At 40.9% G+C, this 17,298-nt stretch overlaps 2 protein-coding genes across 3 annotated transcripts in view; both read left to right on the top strand.

Moving 5' to 3' along the window:
* Nucleotides 1-17,298, top strand: part of MTCL3 (MTCL family member 3) — a 67,820-nt gene that overhangs the window by 41,408 nt on the left and 9,114 nt on the right. For both annotated transcript variants that reach the window (XM_045391559.3, XM_045391560.3), the window contains exons 6-7: nucleotides 4,065-5,240; nucleotides 7,151-7,462. In XM_045391559.3, the coding sequence (XP_045247494.2) occupies nucleotides 4,065-5,240; nucleotides 7,151-7,261 (1,287 nt within the window). In that variant the 3' untranslated portion in view covers nucleotides 7,262-7,462. The remainder of the gene's footprint in view (nucleotides 1-4,064; nucleotides 5,241-7,150; nucleotides 7,463-17,298) is intronic.
* Nucleotides 7,148-17,298, top strand: part of KIAA0408 (KIAA0408 ortholog) — a 32,574-nt gene continuing 22,423 nt past the window's right edge. The window contains exon 1 of the mRNA XM_074037014.1: nucleotides 7,148-7,462. The gene's annotated coding sequence lies outside the window, so the exon portion shown is untranslated. The remainder of the gene's footprint in view (nucleotides 7,463-17,298) is intronic.

Below are 17,298 nucleotides of genomic sequence, written 5' to 3'. Positions count from 1 at the left end.
TTTTTGTAGACAGGACTCATCTTATTCAGCTTTGAATCATCTGTGTCTAGTGATTGGCACTCTGGACATGTTCAATACATGCTTTTAAATATTCCCATGTCTCCTTTTTCTATGTTAAACCACACAAAAGTGCCAACATGCTATTGATCTACAGAAATGGCAATTTCATATGGTCCAAACCTCTATTATTCATTTAGCTTTGTATTTCATTTTGTTAATTTGCTTCCGCATCTTTGATCTCTTCCTCACATGATCCTCCAGCAGCACAGTGACTTTAGTTACAGAGAATTTATATTGCACGGCAATTAAGAACTGTATCTCTAGGGCCAGGTTGCCTAGGTTGAAATCTCTGGCATATACCGACTGTATGAACTTGGGCCCGTTACTTATTCTTTTTGTGCCTCTATTTCCTCATGTATAAAATGGGAATCATAATAGAGAGTTGTTGCATGGAGTAAACGAGTTAATATATGTAATCAATTAGAATGCAATTTAGTTTCTAGCAGTGGCTCTTAAAGTCAAAGCCAGGCTTAGCTCATTTATTACTGGCCTTCATCATATCTTTATGTTCCCCTCTTCACATGTAATTTGCATCTTAAATTGAGTGAGTCTTTAACATACACAAAAATAACAAATAACTTGCTTCACACCTCAGAGCATTTTAATTTTTCTTGCCTACTGTTCACTGTGGGAAATAGGAGCAAGTATTTACTGCTCAATTACTGTAGACTAGGCACTTTGCATGCAATCTCCTGTCTTTTTCAATAATTATGTATGATATTTCTATGCCAAGTTTCCAATGCAGCCTACAATAGTTGGGTTACAAGATGAGGATGCAAGCATATTGGCATACAGGGTTGTAAACTCTTGGCATTGCAGAAACTGCGCATTTTGTATCTTGAAAAGATTTATTTTTAAATAAATAAAATAATTACCATGCCCATTAGCCCTTGATGCAGTTCCTTCCCTCATAATGCCTCTATTACATGCAGTCTTTGTCCAAGTGTTAAAATAATTGTTGTTTTCATTCCTTTGGGCAGGAGAGCTTACATACACACTCATCAGATATTCTCTTTTTTATTTGCTTAATATAACCCAGTGAAGTGTTATTCTGCTTCAGTTTCTGCCTTGTATCACAACCACTGCGGTTTTGGTTAGACTCAATTTGCAGTATGTGCCAACTATACTAGCAAATAAAGGCCTTGCCTTGCAATCAAGGACTTCCACCACACATGCAACCCTAGCTGGCTTCCCAGTCTCATCTACTCTTGCATGTCAAATAAAACCTAGCCTATATAAAAGCATATTTGACATTGTTGGTCATGTTTCTGTTCAAACATTGTTCTAATTATTGGCCTACATGACCTTAGATTTCCCCTCCCAAACCTTTGACCTGTCTCCCTTCCTTTTTTTTTTTTTTTTTTTTTTTAGATGGAGTCTTGCTCTATCATTCCATCACCCAGGCTGGAGTGCAGTGGTGCAATCTCAGCTTACTGCAACCTCCACCTCCCGGGTTTAAGCAATTCTCCTGCCTCAGTCTCCCGAGCAGCTGGGACTACAGGTGCATGCCACTATCCCAGCTAATTTTTGTATTTTTAAGAAAGACAGGGTTTCACCATATTGGCCAGGCTGGTCTCGAGCTCCTGACCTCGTGATCCACCCACCTCAGCCTCCCAAAGTGCTGGGATTAGAGACATGAGCCACCGCCTCCAGCCATCTGTCTCCCTTTCTTTTCTTCTCCTCATTGGTTGTGTCTGTGACCATTATGATAGGTTCAACCATCACCTCTACGTATCTCATCCACACGTCCTCACTTCTAGACCTGAGCTATAAGTGCCAAGATGTAATCTTAGTAATCTAATCATGAGCCTGACATTCTACATGACTGTTGATGGATGTTTCCACCTCGTGTCCCTCCACCAGAACACCTCACAGACAGCATTCTTAAAACCTTAAACCCATATTCTTCACACAAAACCATTTCCATTTCTCCTTTGTATTTTTCAATTTGGTTAATGACTGGGCTTTGAGGTTGTCCTGAGAATGTCATGAGAATGTATGAGAAGAACTTCTGTAAGTTTCATTCCACTATCCTTTCAGCAGGCAGAACCAACATTATCCATTTCAGACTGATGAGAGTACATCCTATTTTAAAAGTTATTTAAATGGAATGCTCCTCTTTGTTCATTCCCTATCCTTGCTATTGGCCATACAATCCAATGAGACCCCTCAACTTAAAAATTCAGGGTCATCTTTGATTCCTCTGCTGATGTGATCCAAAACATTGTAACATATCCTTGGTCTCATCCTCACTGAATTAGTGGGAGGGTCCCAGCACATAGTATAATATATTGTAGGCAGCTTCTCTCTTCCCTTGTGAAATGAGTTCTTCCATCAAAGCTTTCCATGACATACCCTCTTCTCCTCCTCTCTGGATGCTACTAAGGCTCTCTCATCTCTTCTGGTAGTCCTTCTCTTCTTTCTTCTAAGCCTCTTCTAGAGGAAAGTGTACAAGACAACACATCTTATATCTTTGCTTTTACCACATTGCTCTATTTTTTTTTCTTTTATGCTTCTTTTCTAGAGGCAGCATGTGCAGTGGAAGGAATATGAGTTTGGGACTCAGCCAGAATATAGACTGTGCTCTGTCACTTATTAACTTGTGCACTGCAATATTAATAAATGTCTCCCATCGGTAAAGGGGAGATCGCATCACCTATCTTGAAGGGCTGATATAAGGATTCAATACTATATGGAATGTAATGTTCAGGTTCTGCACACTCAGCAGCTCTCAAACCCTTCATATTCCCATTAGTAGATAGGAAGACAAGAGATCTGTCCCCTGTTCTCCATCTCTTCCATCTGAAAGGCTCTGTGTGGTATTTACTGAGTGTCTCTGGCAGAAGCTCATTATTCTCCTCACCTTCTCACCAGTGGTTGCTCCTTTTTTACCAGAATGCATCTCAAACACAGATGACTAAGTACTAGGTAAGGAAAGAATTTTTATTTTCATTTTTTTAAATGAAGAAACCAAAGTTCACAGAAGTTACATGATTGGCTCAAAATACATACTTAAAAGATAATGTTGAGAAATTGTCCTTGGGAGAAATGTCCATAGATATAATAACATGCTTCGGTAATATCCCTCAGAGAAAGATTTCCACTAGTCCTTTTGTACTTTTCAGTTTAGTTAATGACTGGGCTCTGAGGCTGTCATAAGAATGTGTGAGAAGAACTTCTATAGTTCCACTATCCTTTCGCCAGGCTGCACCAGCTTTATCCATTTCAGACTGATGGGAGTACATCCTATTTAAAATGTGATCTAGATGGAAAAACTAACAATTTCTCCTTGGATGGACCATTCCAGTGTCAAACTTTCCTGACTTACAGGCCTCTAAAACAATTCTCCTTTGAATAAAAACAGGGGACAGATTATTTTCTAAGTGACACAGCAATCAAGAGCCTGAGCATTAGTTTCAGACAGAACTGGATTCAAATTTCACCTTTGTCCTTTGCTATTCATTAGCTGTGTAACCTTCAAAGAGTTACTGAACATCTTTAAACCAGGAACTTTAATACCTACTCCTAAATTTACTCTGAATATTAAATTAGGTTCATATTTGTAAAACACTTTTCAGCACTTGGCTCAGTGTAAGTGACAAAAAAGTGGCAGCGAATGCAAAGGAACCACATGCTCCTTGAACAGATTTTATATTTATTACTGCAATAATGAAACAAAACAAAAGAAACACTGCTGCAATGATCACCAAACAGTTGTATGCAGTTACAACATATAATAATCTCTGAATAGTGATGACCACAGTTTGTCTCTTTTCATATTCCTTTTCCTTTTTGCTTCCAGGATGTAACATTGTTCTAATCTTTAATTTGCCAAAGAATTTAAGTGATCTGAAGAAAATAGTCAGTGTCTGCTTCTGTTTGTCTGTCATTAAATCTGTATTGCAAGAAAAAGAAATTATTTTTCCAGGTGTCCTCTTTTGGTTGTTTCCTTGATTTACATAAAAATGATGTCCTATCCTTGTCCCTCTTTTCCCCCAAATGAGGAGGACAATGAAGATCTGAAGTGCCAGCTGCAGTTCGTTAAGGAAGAAGCCGCTTTGATGAGAAAGAAAATGGCCAAGATTGATAAAGAAAAGGACAGATTTGAACACGAGCTTCAGAAGTACAGATCCTTTTATGGGGATCTGGACAGTCCTTTGCCCAAAGGAGAAGCTGGAGGCCCTCCCAGCACCAGGGAGGCCGAGCTCAAGCTACGGCTAAGGCTGGTGGAGGAAGAAGCCAACATCCTGGGCAGGAAAATCGTCGAACTGGAGGTGGAGAACAGAGGCCTGAAGGCGGAACTGGACGACCTTAGGGGTGATGATTTCAACGGCTCGGCCAACCCGCTCATGAGGGAGCAGAGCGAATCCCTGTCAGAGCTGCGGCAGCACCTGCAGCTGGTGGAAGACGAGACGGAGCTGCTGCGGAGGAACGTGGCCGACCTGGAGGAGCAGAACAAGCGCATCACTGCGGAGCTCAACAAGTACAAGTACAAGTCCGGCGGTCACGACAGCGCGCGGCACCACGACAACGCCAAGACCGAGGCCCTGCAGGAGGAGCTGAAGGCAGCGCGCCTGCAGATCAACGAGCTCAGCGGCAAGGTCATGCAGCTGCAGTACGAGAATCGCGTGCTTATGTCCAACATGCAGCGCTACGACCTGGCCTCGCACCTGGGCATCCGCGGCAGCCCCCGCGACAGCGACGCTGAGAGCGACGCAGGCAAGAAGGAGAGCGACGACGACTCGCGGCCGCCGCACCGCAAGCGCGAAGGGCCCATCGGCGGCGAGAGCGACTCGGAGGAGGTGCGCAACATCCGCTGCCTCACGCCCACGCGCTCCTTCTACCCGGCGCCCGGGCCTTGGCCCAAGAGCTTCTCCGATCGGCAGCAGATGAAGGACATCCGGTCGGAGGCCGAGCGCCTGGGCAAGACCATCGACCGGCTCATCGCCGACACGAGCACCATCATCACCGAGGCGCGCATCTACGTGGCCAACGGGGACCTGTTCGGACTCATGGACGAGGAGGACGACGGCAGCCGCATCCGCGAGCACGAGCTGCTCTACCGTATCAACGCGCAGATGAAGGCCTTCCGCAAGGAGCTGCAGACCTTCATCGACCGCCTCGAGGTGCCCAAGTCTGCGGACGACCGCGGCGCCGAGGAGCCCATTTCCGTGAGTCAGGTACAGTTCTGCCTATTGCGAGCCACGGCGGTGGCCAGGCTGGCCCGCGGAGCCGCGTCCCAGGGGGGCGTCTCGGCGCCCGGACTGCCGCGCCCCGCTTGAGGGAAGCACCCGCTCAGGGCCGCAGTGGGGCCTGAAACCCCCAGCCGGCCCACCCGTTCTTCCACACTGTCCTGCAGGGATGAGGTTTTTGTGACTCCATCATGTAGTCACCATTTCTTCCTGTGTTTTGTTTAAAAGGAAAAGTTAACACCATTCATCACCCTCAATTTTTGTGGAAAGAGTAAAGGATTTTGAGATTTTGAGGCACAGTATTATTTTAGAAGGTCAATATTTTTCTGTTACTCTGCTAGCAGATGAACTGCAAGATGGTCCTGAATAGGAATATTTAGCTGCTGATTTGTGGTTTTCGAGTCAAGATCCATATTGAGTTTAGGATTTTTTTAAAAATGACTAGACTGGTAGACCGAGGAGGGCGGATCGCTTGAGCTCAGGAGTTTGAGTCCAGCCTGGTCAGCAAGGCGAGATTCGTCTCTCCAAAACACAAAAAATTAGCCGGTTGTGGTGGCATGCACCTGTAATCCAAGCTACTCCGGAGGCTGAAGTGGGAGGATCTCCTGAGCCCAGGCAGGTGGAGACTGCAGTGAGTGGTGATTGCACTAGTGCACTCCAGCCTGGGCAAGAGTGAAACCTTGTCTCAAAAGAAAGAAAAAAGCTAAAACAGAATTGATGGCCGGTCACTGTGGCTCATGCCTGTAATCCCAGAGGCTGAGGAGGGCGGGAGGTCAGGAGTTGGAGACCAGCCTGGCCAACATGGTGAAACCCCGTGTATACTAAAAATACAAAAATTAGCCTGGTGTGGTGGCGCACTCCTGTAATCCCAGCTACTCGGAAGGCTGAAGCAGGAGAATCGCTTGAACCCGGGAGAGGAAGGTTGCAGTGAGCCAAGATTGCACCACTGCACTCTAGCCTTGGTGACAGAGGGAGACTCTGTCTCAATTTAAAAAAAAAAATTAATTTAATTAAATAGAACTGATGGATAACTGTTGGTAAATGTAGAAACCAGTGGTAAAGGGACATGATTTTGTGTCTGCAGCCCCCTGAAAGGAACAAATGAAAGCCACTTTTTTTTTTTTTACCATAAGTTTAAATAACATGATCATTATTTCCAGAGAAAAATCACTCTCAGTTGTATAGTGGAGAATCTCAGTACTGGGGAAGGAGTCTATACGGTAGCTTGAAGGCAACACTAATTCAGAGAAATAGTAATAACTATTCCAGAACAGGGAAAACCAGCATTTTTCCTCCATCCTGATTTGTAGAGGCACACCGGATGAATTGGACTGAGCTGCTTTGGCCAGGTATGGTGGCCATTTAAAGACCAATGCATTTTATCAGAGTTAACCACATGAAAGATAATTTATGAAACAAAACAGGCAATGCTGTTTCCTCTGGCAAGCCTGGTGTCCTGTATCCATTGGAGAACCCACGGAAGTACAACAGCATGCATGGCTTTTAAGACACGCAAGACATTTAAAAGCCAGTTTATGTACAGAAGCATGATTTTAGATTAACTGCCTGTTGGTACAGCTAGAAAAATTGCAACCCTATCGCTTATTTATCTTGCATGTTGCTCTGCTTTGCTATGAAAAATACTGTTTTATGATAAAACTTGTTGAATTTTGATATGTATTCAATTATACCCTCAGGGAAAATAATAGAAATTAGAGTGAGAGAAAGTGCTGTGTATAAAATTAGGCTTTCAGATTTTATAGATATAGGCTTAAGGGAGGGTGGGGGTTCTTTTGTATCTTAAGTTGAATGAATGCTTAAATTAGTTGATATGAATTTAAGTTTTAAAGATTATTATTAATTAACTCTTCTCTTTGTCTTTGCATTTACCTTCCCAGATGTTCCAGCCTATCATTTTACTTATTCTCATTCTTGTATTATTTTCATCACTTTCTTACACAACAATATTTAAACTTGTCTTCCTTTTTACACTGTTTTTTGTACTGTAAATTTTTCACCATCTACCATTCATTGTAGTATTTTCAGTTTGTTTATTTTGTTCACCCTTCAAGACAAGAAGTAAAAGAAGTATAATTTCTGTAGTAACCAATGCTATAAAAACACTGAAGACTGCTTATTTCTTTAAAAAGACACAACTCATCTTACCACGACCAAATTCAATAAGAAGCCCAAGCACTAAAATATTTCAGGTAAGAAAGTAAGTGTGACATTTTTCTGTATGAATTGTTTTAATTTTGCTGCTTTTTCATCCTGTTTGTCTCCTCTTGATAAATAATTGGCATATTGAATATAAAAATGGACTACATGTCTCATAATTATTTCTCAGTAGCTCACTATTATTATTCAAAAGCTGGACGAACATTCACAATTTGGTCACGTTTCCAAAAAGTACATACATTTGTAAAGTACCTTTGCCAGGTTACATCAAACTAGCAAGATAATTTTGACATCCAATAAATATCTGAAAAAAAATATGGGAAATAAATATGACCCTCATGGAAACTAAGTAATGTGTTGTAATGCCAATGTGTTTTGTCTACAGAGATATGCTTGGAAGCATGAGATTGGATTAGGTCTTAGTTCATTTAGGAAACAATTATCCCCATCCTACTCTGTTTGACCAGATTCCCACCAAACCTGCCATTCCTGCTTTTACTTGTTATACTTGAATTCATGTATTGCTAATTGAACTTATTACTTGGCGTCCTATCCTCCATAATAGAATGCCTCCAGAGCAGGAAATGCTCTATAAATATGATATATGAATTGTTTTGAATAGGGAAAAAATACAGTCATTCTCTAGAATTTCATTAAAATATGGTCATTTTCTCGAAATCATTCGACCACAATCCAAGACTGGTAGCGTAGTTCTGGCGGGAGGTGTTCTCGAGATATAAACTAACTTCAGTAAACCTGAGCATCCCCCTTTCTCCTCATACCGAAAGTGGCCTGGATAGACTCTGTCTACCTAAAAGACCTATTCTGTCCATCTCATTGATAGTTTATCCAGTGCCACCCAAGAGTCAGCAGTCTCCACACTTGTTGAAGTCACATATTTGTAAATACTCACAGGCTGGTTGATGGATATGAAAATCTGTGGAAAGTGAAGTATCTTGCACGTCTGCAAAAAGAATATGTGGAAAACTTTGTTCTAAAAGTTGCTATTGGTAATGGGCCTTGGAATCTCCAGGAATTTAACTTTCAAGGGACTCTGATTTATTTATCATCACATCCTCCCACACATCCATTTGAATATTAATTAAACAAACAAACAAAAAACCTTCACAATAGTCTAAAACTTTAGTTTAGAATAACTGCTCTTACTGTCTACAGGGTTTGTTTGGTTTTGGTTTTTGGTTCTGTTTGTTTTTTGATAGGGGGAGGAGAGACTTAGAGTGAGGAGTTGTTAACCAATGGTTGGAATCTGTCAGTATGCACTTCTGGCTTTTCATTTTAGAGATTCAGAGAGCTAGGTAAAACTTCATTACAAAAATGAATGAAATGAGTAAATGCCATGTTTAATCAATTATATATAACTCAGGTGTTTACTTTTTAAAATTTTTCATCTCAGGGATAACAAACACTTTAAAACCTAAAGTTTGTCTGTTAGATCCGTGGTAAGTTTCCAGGCCACCATTTCAGGAACTGAAAGTAAATGTTTGAGGGCTGAAATTTAGCTGAAATATTTATTGTCTTTGGAGCCAGTTACACCTGTTAAAAGGCTCTCAGCCACCTACAGAGCATTTGGAAGTGTGTGGAGTGTTGCAGGTTATTACAATGACTGGGAAGCTTGCTGGCATTTAGACGGAAGGGATCAGAACTTCAAGGTCCCTGAAATCCCACATCACAAAGAATTGTCTTGTCCAAATTGCTGATATTATCTTTGCAGATAAATGTGATATGGCATGCACTCACTCACTTCAGAAGCATCATGCATATTCACTACCCTGTGTGACTTTAAGAAACTGGCTTTAGATTTTAGTTTTATCATGTGATGAATCAAAAATGAAATAACTAGATCGTAGTTGTCAATGCTAGCTGCACATCAGAATTTCTGGGAAGTTTTTAATTGGGGACCTACTCCATACTAATTGAAATAAAATGTACGGACCTAGGCATCTGTATTTTTTTAAACACCCCAGAACCACTACTTTTAGATATTTGAATTGTCTAAAATGCACGTTTGATATAGCCCCAACAAAGCTTACAGTAAACTATGTGATACTAAGATATAGGATCATTAGTTGTCTAGGTTTGAGTCGACTTTAAAATTTCAGCTGCTCAGTGGATGTCTGAATTCTCTCCAGAGCATTTCCACTTAGTTGTACAGCCTTTGCCAGAAGGGATATCACCTCCAGTGATAAAGCAGTTATATTTCTGCACTGGTTATGGTGCCAGAAAACTTGGCTTGCATTAATACAAGTTCTCAAAAACACAGAATCAAAGGTAAATAGGAATAGTACCCAACAGAAAAGAGAACCAAGGTGAATAGTGTGTGGGCACAGCGTCACACAGCCACTGAGAGACATAGGCACGTGTGCACACTGAATTCAGGCTCAAGATGATCCGACAGTGATCTAACACATTATTACAACAAAATCCCTAGGCATTCTTAGGTGGACTGACACCATAAATACGCAAGGGTGGTGCAAACACCTCAGTGATAACTTGTGACCTGAATAGGGAAGGAGAGCTGTCTGGGCTAACCAAAACACCAGCCTCAACTGTAGATCTCATTTTAGGAACTGTGGTCATGTTCCTTATGTTGCCCTTCTGGCAACAGTGGTATTAATCTTACCTGTGAATTCCTAAAACAGTGATAAGGTTTGACTCTGTGTCCCACTCAAATCTCATCTTGAATTGTAATCCGCATGGGTTGAGGGAGGGACCTGTAATCTCCACATGTAGAGGGAGGCAAGTGATTGGACCATGGGGGTGGTTTCCCCCATGCTGTTCTCATGATAGCAAGTGAGTCCTCACAAGATTTGATGGTTTTATAAATGTTTAGAAGTTCTTCCTTCACTCCTGTCCACTGCCGCCTTGTGGAGAAAGTGCCTGCTTCCCCTTCCACCATGATTGCAAGTTTCCTGAGGCCTCCCTAACTATACAGAACTGTGAGTCAAACCTCTTTCCTTTATTAATTACCCAGTCTCAGGGAAGCTCTTTATAGCAGTGTGAAAGTAGACTAATACAGGCAGTGATTTTATAGAATTTCATGAGACTCTTGAACCTCATCCAGATCCTCCATATGTGAAACTCCTGTGAAATATTGGGGAGAGGAAAGTCGGCTGAAGCAGGACTGACTTTACTGCTCACAGATTCTGGGGGCTATGGGATCATTCCAACAGCTCCTCTGAAGTTAGTGAATCAACTTTACTGAACAGTTGAATTCCAGGGAGGCTCTTTTCCACTCTGCCCCACTCACTGCATAGACCAGCCTCCCAGTTGTGCCTGTGTGTACACACACAGATCCATCACACTGCGGTGTATAATGAGAAATGCATCCAGGGTCAGGGCATTCAGACCTGCCTCTATCTTAGGGGACATGCTGGGGACCAGTTGGTGGAAGGTGGGGTCAGAAAATTGCCAGCAGGCACGAAGTGACCTTTTTCCTTGCCGTCTTTTCCCTGTAACTTAAAGCTGTTCAGCGGGCACCCAGTATCCAGGATGCACCTTAAAGCATAGAACATAAACTTGGGACTATAAGTTAACAAAGATGGTGCCCAAAACCTCAGAAAGAGAATCCCCAGCATCATCCCCTTTGATCCTGTTGCTTGCATTATTTTTGTTGTATTAAGCTGTTTCTGAAAGAGGAACAACGAGGCTTCTTCATTCACCAAGAGAGAAGACCCTCAATTATTAAGACAAGGCGTTGTCTTTTGTTTGGACCTTTGAAGCGGTGCTATTTAAACATCACACTAAACTCAACTCAACAGAGCAAGCCTTATTCTAGAAAATTCTCTTGTATGCACATTCTTGGCCATAGGAAGAAGTGTCTTCTTGTTAATTTGGCCTAGATCTAAGAAAAAAAGGAATTCAGTTGGCTATTTTTAAGCATAAGTAACTAAACTCATAAAACAAAGGAAAATTCAGTCCTGAGCCTGGAATGTGTTTTGGCCTGCATTCTCTAATCTTCAACTTTAGTTTGTGTGGTAGAATGGGATATACTTATTTAATTAGCTGCCAACGACGTTCGGACTGTCAATTTGGTAGCTCAGCCTTAATTCCAAGTATTCATGCAGTGTTTGTAACTGCATTCTGATAGAACTACAGTCCAGTTCATCTAGCAGAGTCATGCTTTGTGTCAGACACTATAAGTGAATGTAGAGATTGAAGAGAAGGTAGTGGAGAATGTACCAGAAAGAAAAGTCGACCATTTATTGAACTACTGGGACATGGTACAGTTAAAACATAGTATGCATGAAGACATAACTGCTTAAACCCTAGTTGTAAACCAATTAGGTCTAATGAAAGATAGAAAACTTTCTGCGGTTTTAATTTTGATCTGGTTTTCGATAGGTAAAGTAATATCATTCACATTTCGATGAAACACATTTCATGGGTAGGTCCTGACGTTCTCAGCAGTCTACTTGTAGAATTTCAGATAAAAACTCATACAAAATAGAATGTTTCATGGCCTGGAGATGGCAGAACACCTTTGTAGTTACAGTAATAAATGTGGGAATATCTTAAATGCTTCTGAACTGTACTTTTGTGTTGATCAGTTGAGAGAAGGGAAAGTGGTAGTGGCTGTTTTTCATGTTTGCCATTTTGAAAGTGTGTGCAAATCACAGAATCTCTAAAGGTCCTTTCCATGTAACTTAAATACATTTTCATCCATGTCTTCCCTGCTTAAATGTGTATTTTCTGTACTCACTGGCAGTTCTAGCCTGTGTCTGTCCTAGTGAAGTTATGGGTAGTATTTTAAATATTTCTGGGGAACCTTTTGAGTAGAGTACTGTTATAAACCACTTGATCAAAAAATAAGAGCAGCAAATATAACACCTTTTAGATGTAAAGAGAAACCTCAGAAACTTCTACCTTGCACTGCTCGCTGTTAAGCCAGGCCATGTTGTCCTAAAGAGCCCCATCTGATCTTTTTATATCCCACATATTTATGATTAATAAACTTAAGTCTATTGACATTTCCTGATTATTCAATTTCACTGTTACCATTATAAAACTTGTTTAGTTCAGAGTTGTACGTATTTTTCTGTAACTATTTTTCAAAATAAGGTACTAACAAAACACAACATCTGAAGATAAAATTGCAAACATTTAGTTTAAGATAATACATAATCAGTGGTTGTTAGCAGTTATTCAGCCTTTACAAAAATGTTCATAAAATTTTATTGACTTGCATATTTGGTGTTTTTCAATGTTTTTGAATCCAAATTCCTATTTAGCATATATTAAACTCAGATAATAAAAACTTGCCTTTGTTTTGATGATTTTTATTTAAATTATCAGTAAAGTTTTAGATATATTTTAAAAATGATTTTAAGCAACTTTTGTTTTTTAGGAAAATAAGCATTAAATAAACAGTTAACAGTGTAGAGCATTACACTAATTTAAAAACTAGAACTTTTCAGAAAAGTTTAGAACACCAACTCACTTAAGAAAATTGCAGGCCGGGCGTGGTGGCTCACGCTTGTAATCCCAGCACTTTGGGAGGCCAAGGAGAGCAGATCATGAGGTCAGGAGATCGAGACCATCCTGGCTAACACAGTGAAACCCCATCTCTACTAAAAATATGAAAAGTTAGGCAGGTGTAGCGGCTCCTGTAGTCTCAGCTACTTGGGAGACTGAGACAGGAGAATGGCATGAACCTGGGAGGCGGAGCTTGCAGTGAGCCGAGATCGTGCCACTGCACTCCAGCCTGGGCGACGGTGCGAGACTCCGTCTCAAAAAAAAAATTAAAAAAAAAGAAAATGCAAACCACCGTGAGGTATTCATGAGTGGTGCAATATCTTGACTGTTTGAAGAGTTATAATATCATGCATACTCCAGATGTGGAACTGTGGAAATTACTGACTCTGAGAAAGTGTGCTTTATGTGTTTATTTTCTGTAGTCTCTTCTGAATGCTTTTAGTTGAGCTGCTTGTGTTAACAAGCATGATGCATAAGTGATTATTGAAGGCTGGGAAATGGCATCACTTCTTTCTGAGGTTGCCAACATGATGTACCTTTAAAGCCAGCTCTTTAAGTTTATTCAAAAGTACCTGCTTTAACCTGTGTATTCAAATATTAAGAGAGTATGAGGGGCAGAGAGCAACTCATCAGTTTACTTAACTTGCCTCAAGTGATTTAGTAAGGGAAGGTAATTTAAGAGCTTTTTTAAAGAAATGACTTACATACTCTTATTTCTTAAAGTCAGAACATTCAGTTTAGTTCGTAGTTTATAACTCCCTTCCTTCTTTCTTATAAACAGTTTTTTCACATTCTTTGTTACTCCTTTTGTATCTCTGACTCCTGAACAGACAAAATAGAGTGAGACTTCTTAAATAGAACATCCTGTATATTGGCCTAGATCAGTCATTTATAACTGGGTTTCAACATGACAAGGTACTGAAATTAATTTTTTTCCGGGCATTAGGTGACTCCTGGGAATCCAAGCAGGAAAGGAAATGTGTATCTTCTGAGCCTTTGCCTGAAAGGAAATGTGTACCTGCTGAGGCTGTCGGGCCACTGCATAGAGGGCCTTAGCATTTGTGAACAAGCTTAGATTACATCTGGTGGAAAAAGCCACATTGAAGCTAGTTGAGGTAGTCAAGGAAAATGAGGACTGCCTGGCCTTGGACTTCATCTTGATGTGGAAAAACTGTCCAAGAGGGGAAACTGAAGCCTCTGTTCAGCCTCCTTACTTCAGAGGGAATGTACTTGATTCAGATGCAGCTATTAGTTTGAAGATACCTGATATTTGTAGAAAGTGACTGGATTCAAAGTAGTAGCGGTGATTAAAAAGAGTTGGATTAAAAAGGGTGAGGTTGGCCAGGCACAGTGGCTCACGTCTGTAATCCCGGCACTTGGAGAGGCCGAGTTGGGTGGATCACCTGAGGTCGGGAGTTCGAGACCAGCCTGGCCAACATGGCAAAACCCTGTCTCTACTAGAAATACAGAAATTAGCTGGACATGGTGGTGGACGCCTGTAATCCCAGCTATTTGGGTGACTGAGGCAGGAGAATCACTTGAACCTGGGAGGTGGAGGTTGCAGTGAGCTGAGAACATGACATTGTACTCCAGCCTGGGCGACAAGAGCGAAACTCCGTCTCAAAAAAACAAAAACAAACAAACAAAAAAAAAGAGTGAGGTTACAGAAATCTTATTTTGCAATACATATTGATAGCATCAACAACAACAGAATACAGTGGAAGGGTCAGACACAGCTGCTTTTGGGGAGGTACTAAATACCTACTGCCTCCTTCCTGCATTTGAATAGCTTTTGCCCTGCACGATATCACCATTTTGTGACTCTTTTTTCCTAAACCCTTTTCCTTTATGAATTTTTGAGATGTTCATGGGCAAATTACCCATCAAGGTATTGTGCTTATAGGCTGATATGGACTTACTGAGGGACCTTGGCCATGGAAAATGGTTCTGGCTGGTTCTGCAGAAGTCTTCTGATTAGAGTGGGCCTGGGGGCTACACTGAAGTGTGAATTTAGGCCTCCCTTTCTGTAATTTTACCTCCAAATCCTTTACCGTATCCCTCTTATGTGATGATGCCACATTTCTTTTGACCTGAACTCCAAGTGCTCAAAATCTAACACCCACCCATGCTGTTCCCCATTCAGATCTTCCACCTGTTTCCCTACTCCATGCCCTGTGAATGAAACAGATGGCTTTCCCGACCTCTAATCAAAGCCCTACCCATATTGATTTGTTCCTTCTAGTCTTTAGTATGTGCTACCTCTTCTCCTTTTCTGTGCCGAAGTGTGACTAGCCAATAATTATTTCCTCTATCAGTGGTATTTTACTAGGCAATTATTGGAAATAGAATGCTGTCACCCAGTAGTGATAAATCTAACATTTCTCGTGAAGATATAGGTGGATTAGTTACTCCCTGGGGGAATATAGATTAGTTCCTGTGTCCTTCAAATTACACTCACCAAGCCTGAGCCATGCTTTACTGCTGAACCAGCGCAGCAGAGAGAAGTGGCTCAGGGTGGCCCTCTTGTGGTGGACAAGCATTCCCGGAACTCTTCTGGTCACTAAAGAAAAGGTAGCCCTCGAGCGGTCCTTTTTATTATTTTGATTTTATTCTCATCATTATCAGTATCCTTCAAGTCAAGAATCTGTAAATAATACAATGAGATGCTAAAAGCAAATTTGAAAAATGTGAGCAAGCTCTGTTTCTAGTTTTAAAATAGCCCACATTTCTCAAATATGTTACTGTTTGGTTCAGAATTTGGACCACGACTTGAAAAGAACAGATCATTCAAACGTGTGTCTTTTGAATATTTCTGTCATCTGGAAATGCCTGTGTATAAGCCCCATGATGGATGTGCTTGGCTAAAAAACCTGTTGACGTGTCATCAGCCTTCAGAATAGAAGAGAGAGCCAGTGTCCCATGATTCTAAGGATAAACATCCCCCACTGGAAAAATAGTACATTAGCTGGCAAGTAATAATCCAAACATGTAACTTCTGTGGATAGTAAATATTCTGTGTGTTATCTTCATAATTTTATATCCCAAAACAGTACTTTAGGAGGATCAAAATTATATTTATTAACACACAGTTGAAATTGCCATTCTAGAACTCAAATAACACAGGACCAAATTTGACAGAATCAGCTGTGGAACTTTATCAAAAGTCTGAAGCCAGGACCTCACCACTGGATGGTCTGAGTCAGAAGTCTGGGGAGAGTTCCAGCGTGGCTATTTTTCTTTTTCATTCGCTGTGTGATTATAGTGTGCAGCTAGGGCTGAGTGAGAGTAACACTAAACCGTGATCTCCTTGGTGGAATGCTGTGGGTACTCCTAGGAGGGACTCTCCAAATTTGTGAATTTATACCAGTGTAGTGGGCTACTCAGAATGTAAACAGTCATGCTACATGTCACATTTCAGGGAATCTTCAGAGCTGACCAGACCTGTTGAAGACAAGGACTTCTTACTCTTCTTTGAGCCCTCTTGGTCTAACCAGGCATAGAATTGGTATTCACAAATATTTGTTACATGGAATGTTAATTGAAGTACCCAAGACCTTAGGAATTGAAGATAATTTGAGATTCAAGAGTTCTGCTAACCAACCGAGATCTCATGATCTTGAAGTAATTTCACAATTGCAAGAGGAAGACATTATTCAAGAAGAAAGAATTTCTTAAAATAACATTCCTTATAGTAGCCTTTGAACTTTAACATGCACAAGAATGAGTTTAGGCTGGGCATAGTGTTTTGGGCCTATAATCTCAGCACTTTGGGAGGCCAAGGAGGGAGGATCATTTGAGCTCAGAAGTTCAAGACCAGCCTGGGCAACATAACAAGACCTTATCTCAAAAAAAAAAAAAAAATCAAAAAATTAGCTGGGCATGGTGGCAAGTGCCTGTGGTCCCCTATTCAGGAGTCTGAAGCTGGAAGATTGCTTGAGCCCCGGAAGATGAGGTTGTAGTGAGCCATGATCACACCACTGCACTCCAGCCTGGGTAACAGAACAAGACCATCTCAAGAACAAAACTAAAACAAACAAAAAATAACAAATTTAGTTTTTTAAATCTTTTCTGTCTTCTTTCCGATGAAAATAGAAACACAGTACCCCTTTTACTGTTAAATATGTTTAAAGGGTAAAAGAATAAGCAATGGAAAAATGATGTAAGCAAGAAATCAGAAGCTCTCCAGTCTCATAACAACCAGGTTGTCATAGCATAAAGAGAACAAATGAGTAACTGCTTTGTAATACTTCAAGATCATTCTGCAAATGAAACTATAGATTAAATATGTACTGGCATGCTTAAGGCCATGTTGCTGTGTTTATCTTCAGATCTTTTTAACTGCTAAGATAAAATCCATTTGCCTTTTTATTTTGAC

The sequence above is a fragment of the Macaca fascicularis genome, chromosome 4 (genome assembly GCF_037993035.2).
Source record: "Macaca fascicularis isolate 582-1 chromosome 4, T2T-MFA8v1.1".
NCBI classification, from domain to species: Eukaryota; Metazoa; Chordata; class Mammalia; order Primates; family Cercopithecidae; genus Macaca; species Macaca fascicularis.
This window is presented reverse-complemented; position numbering and strand designations above follow the sequence as displayed.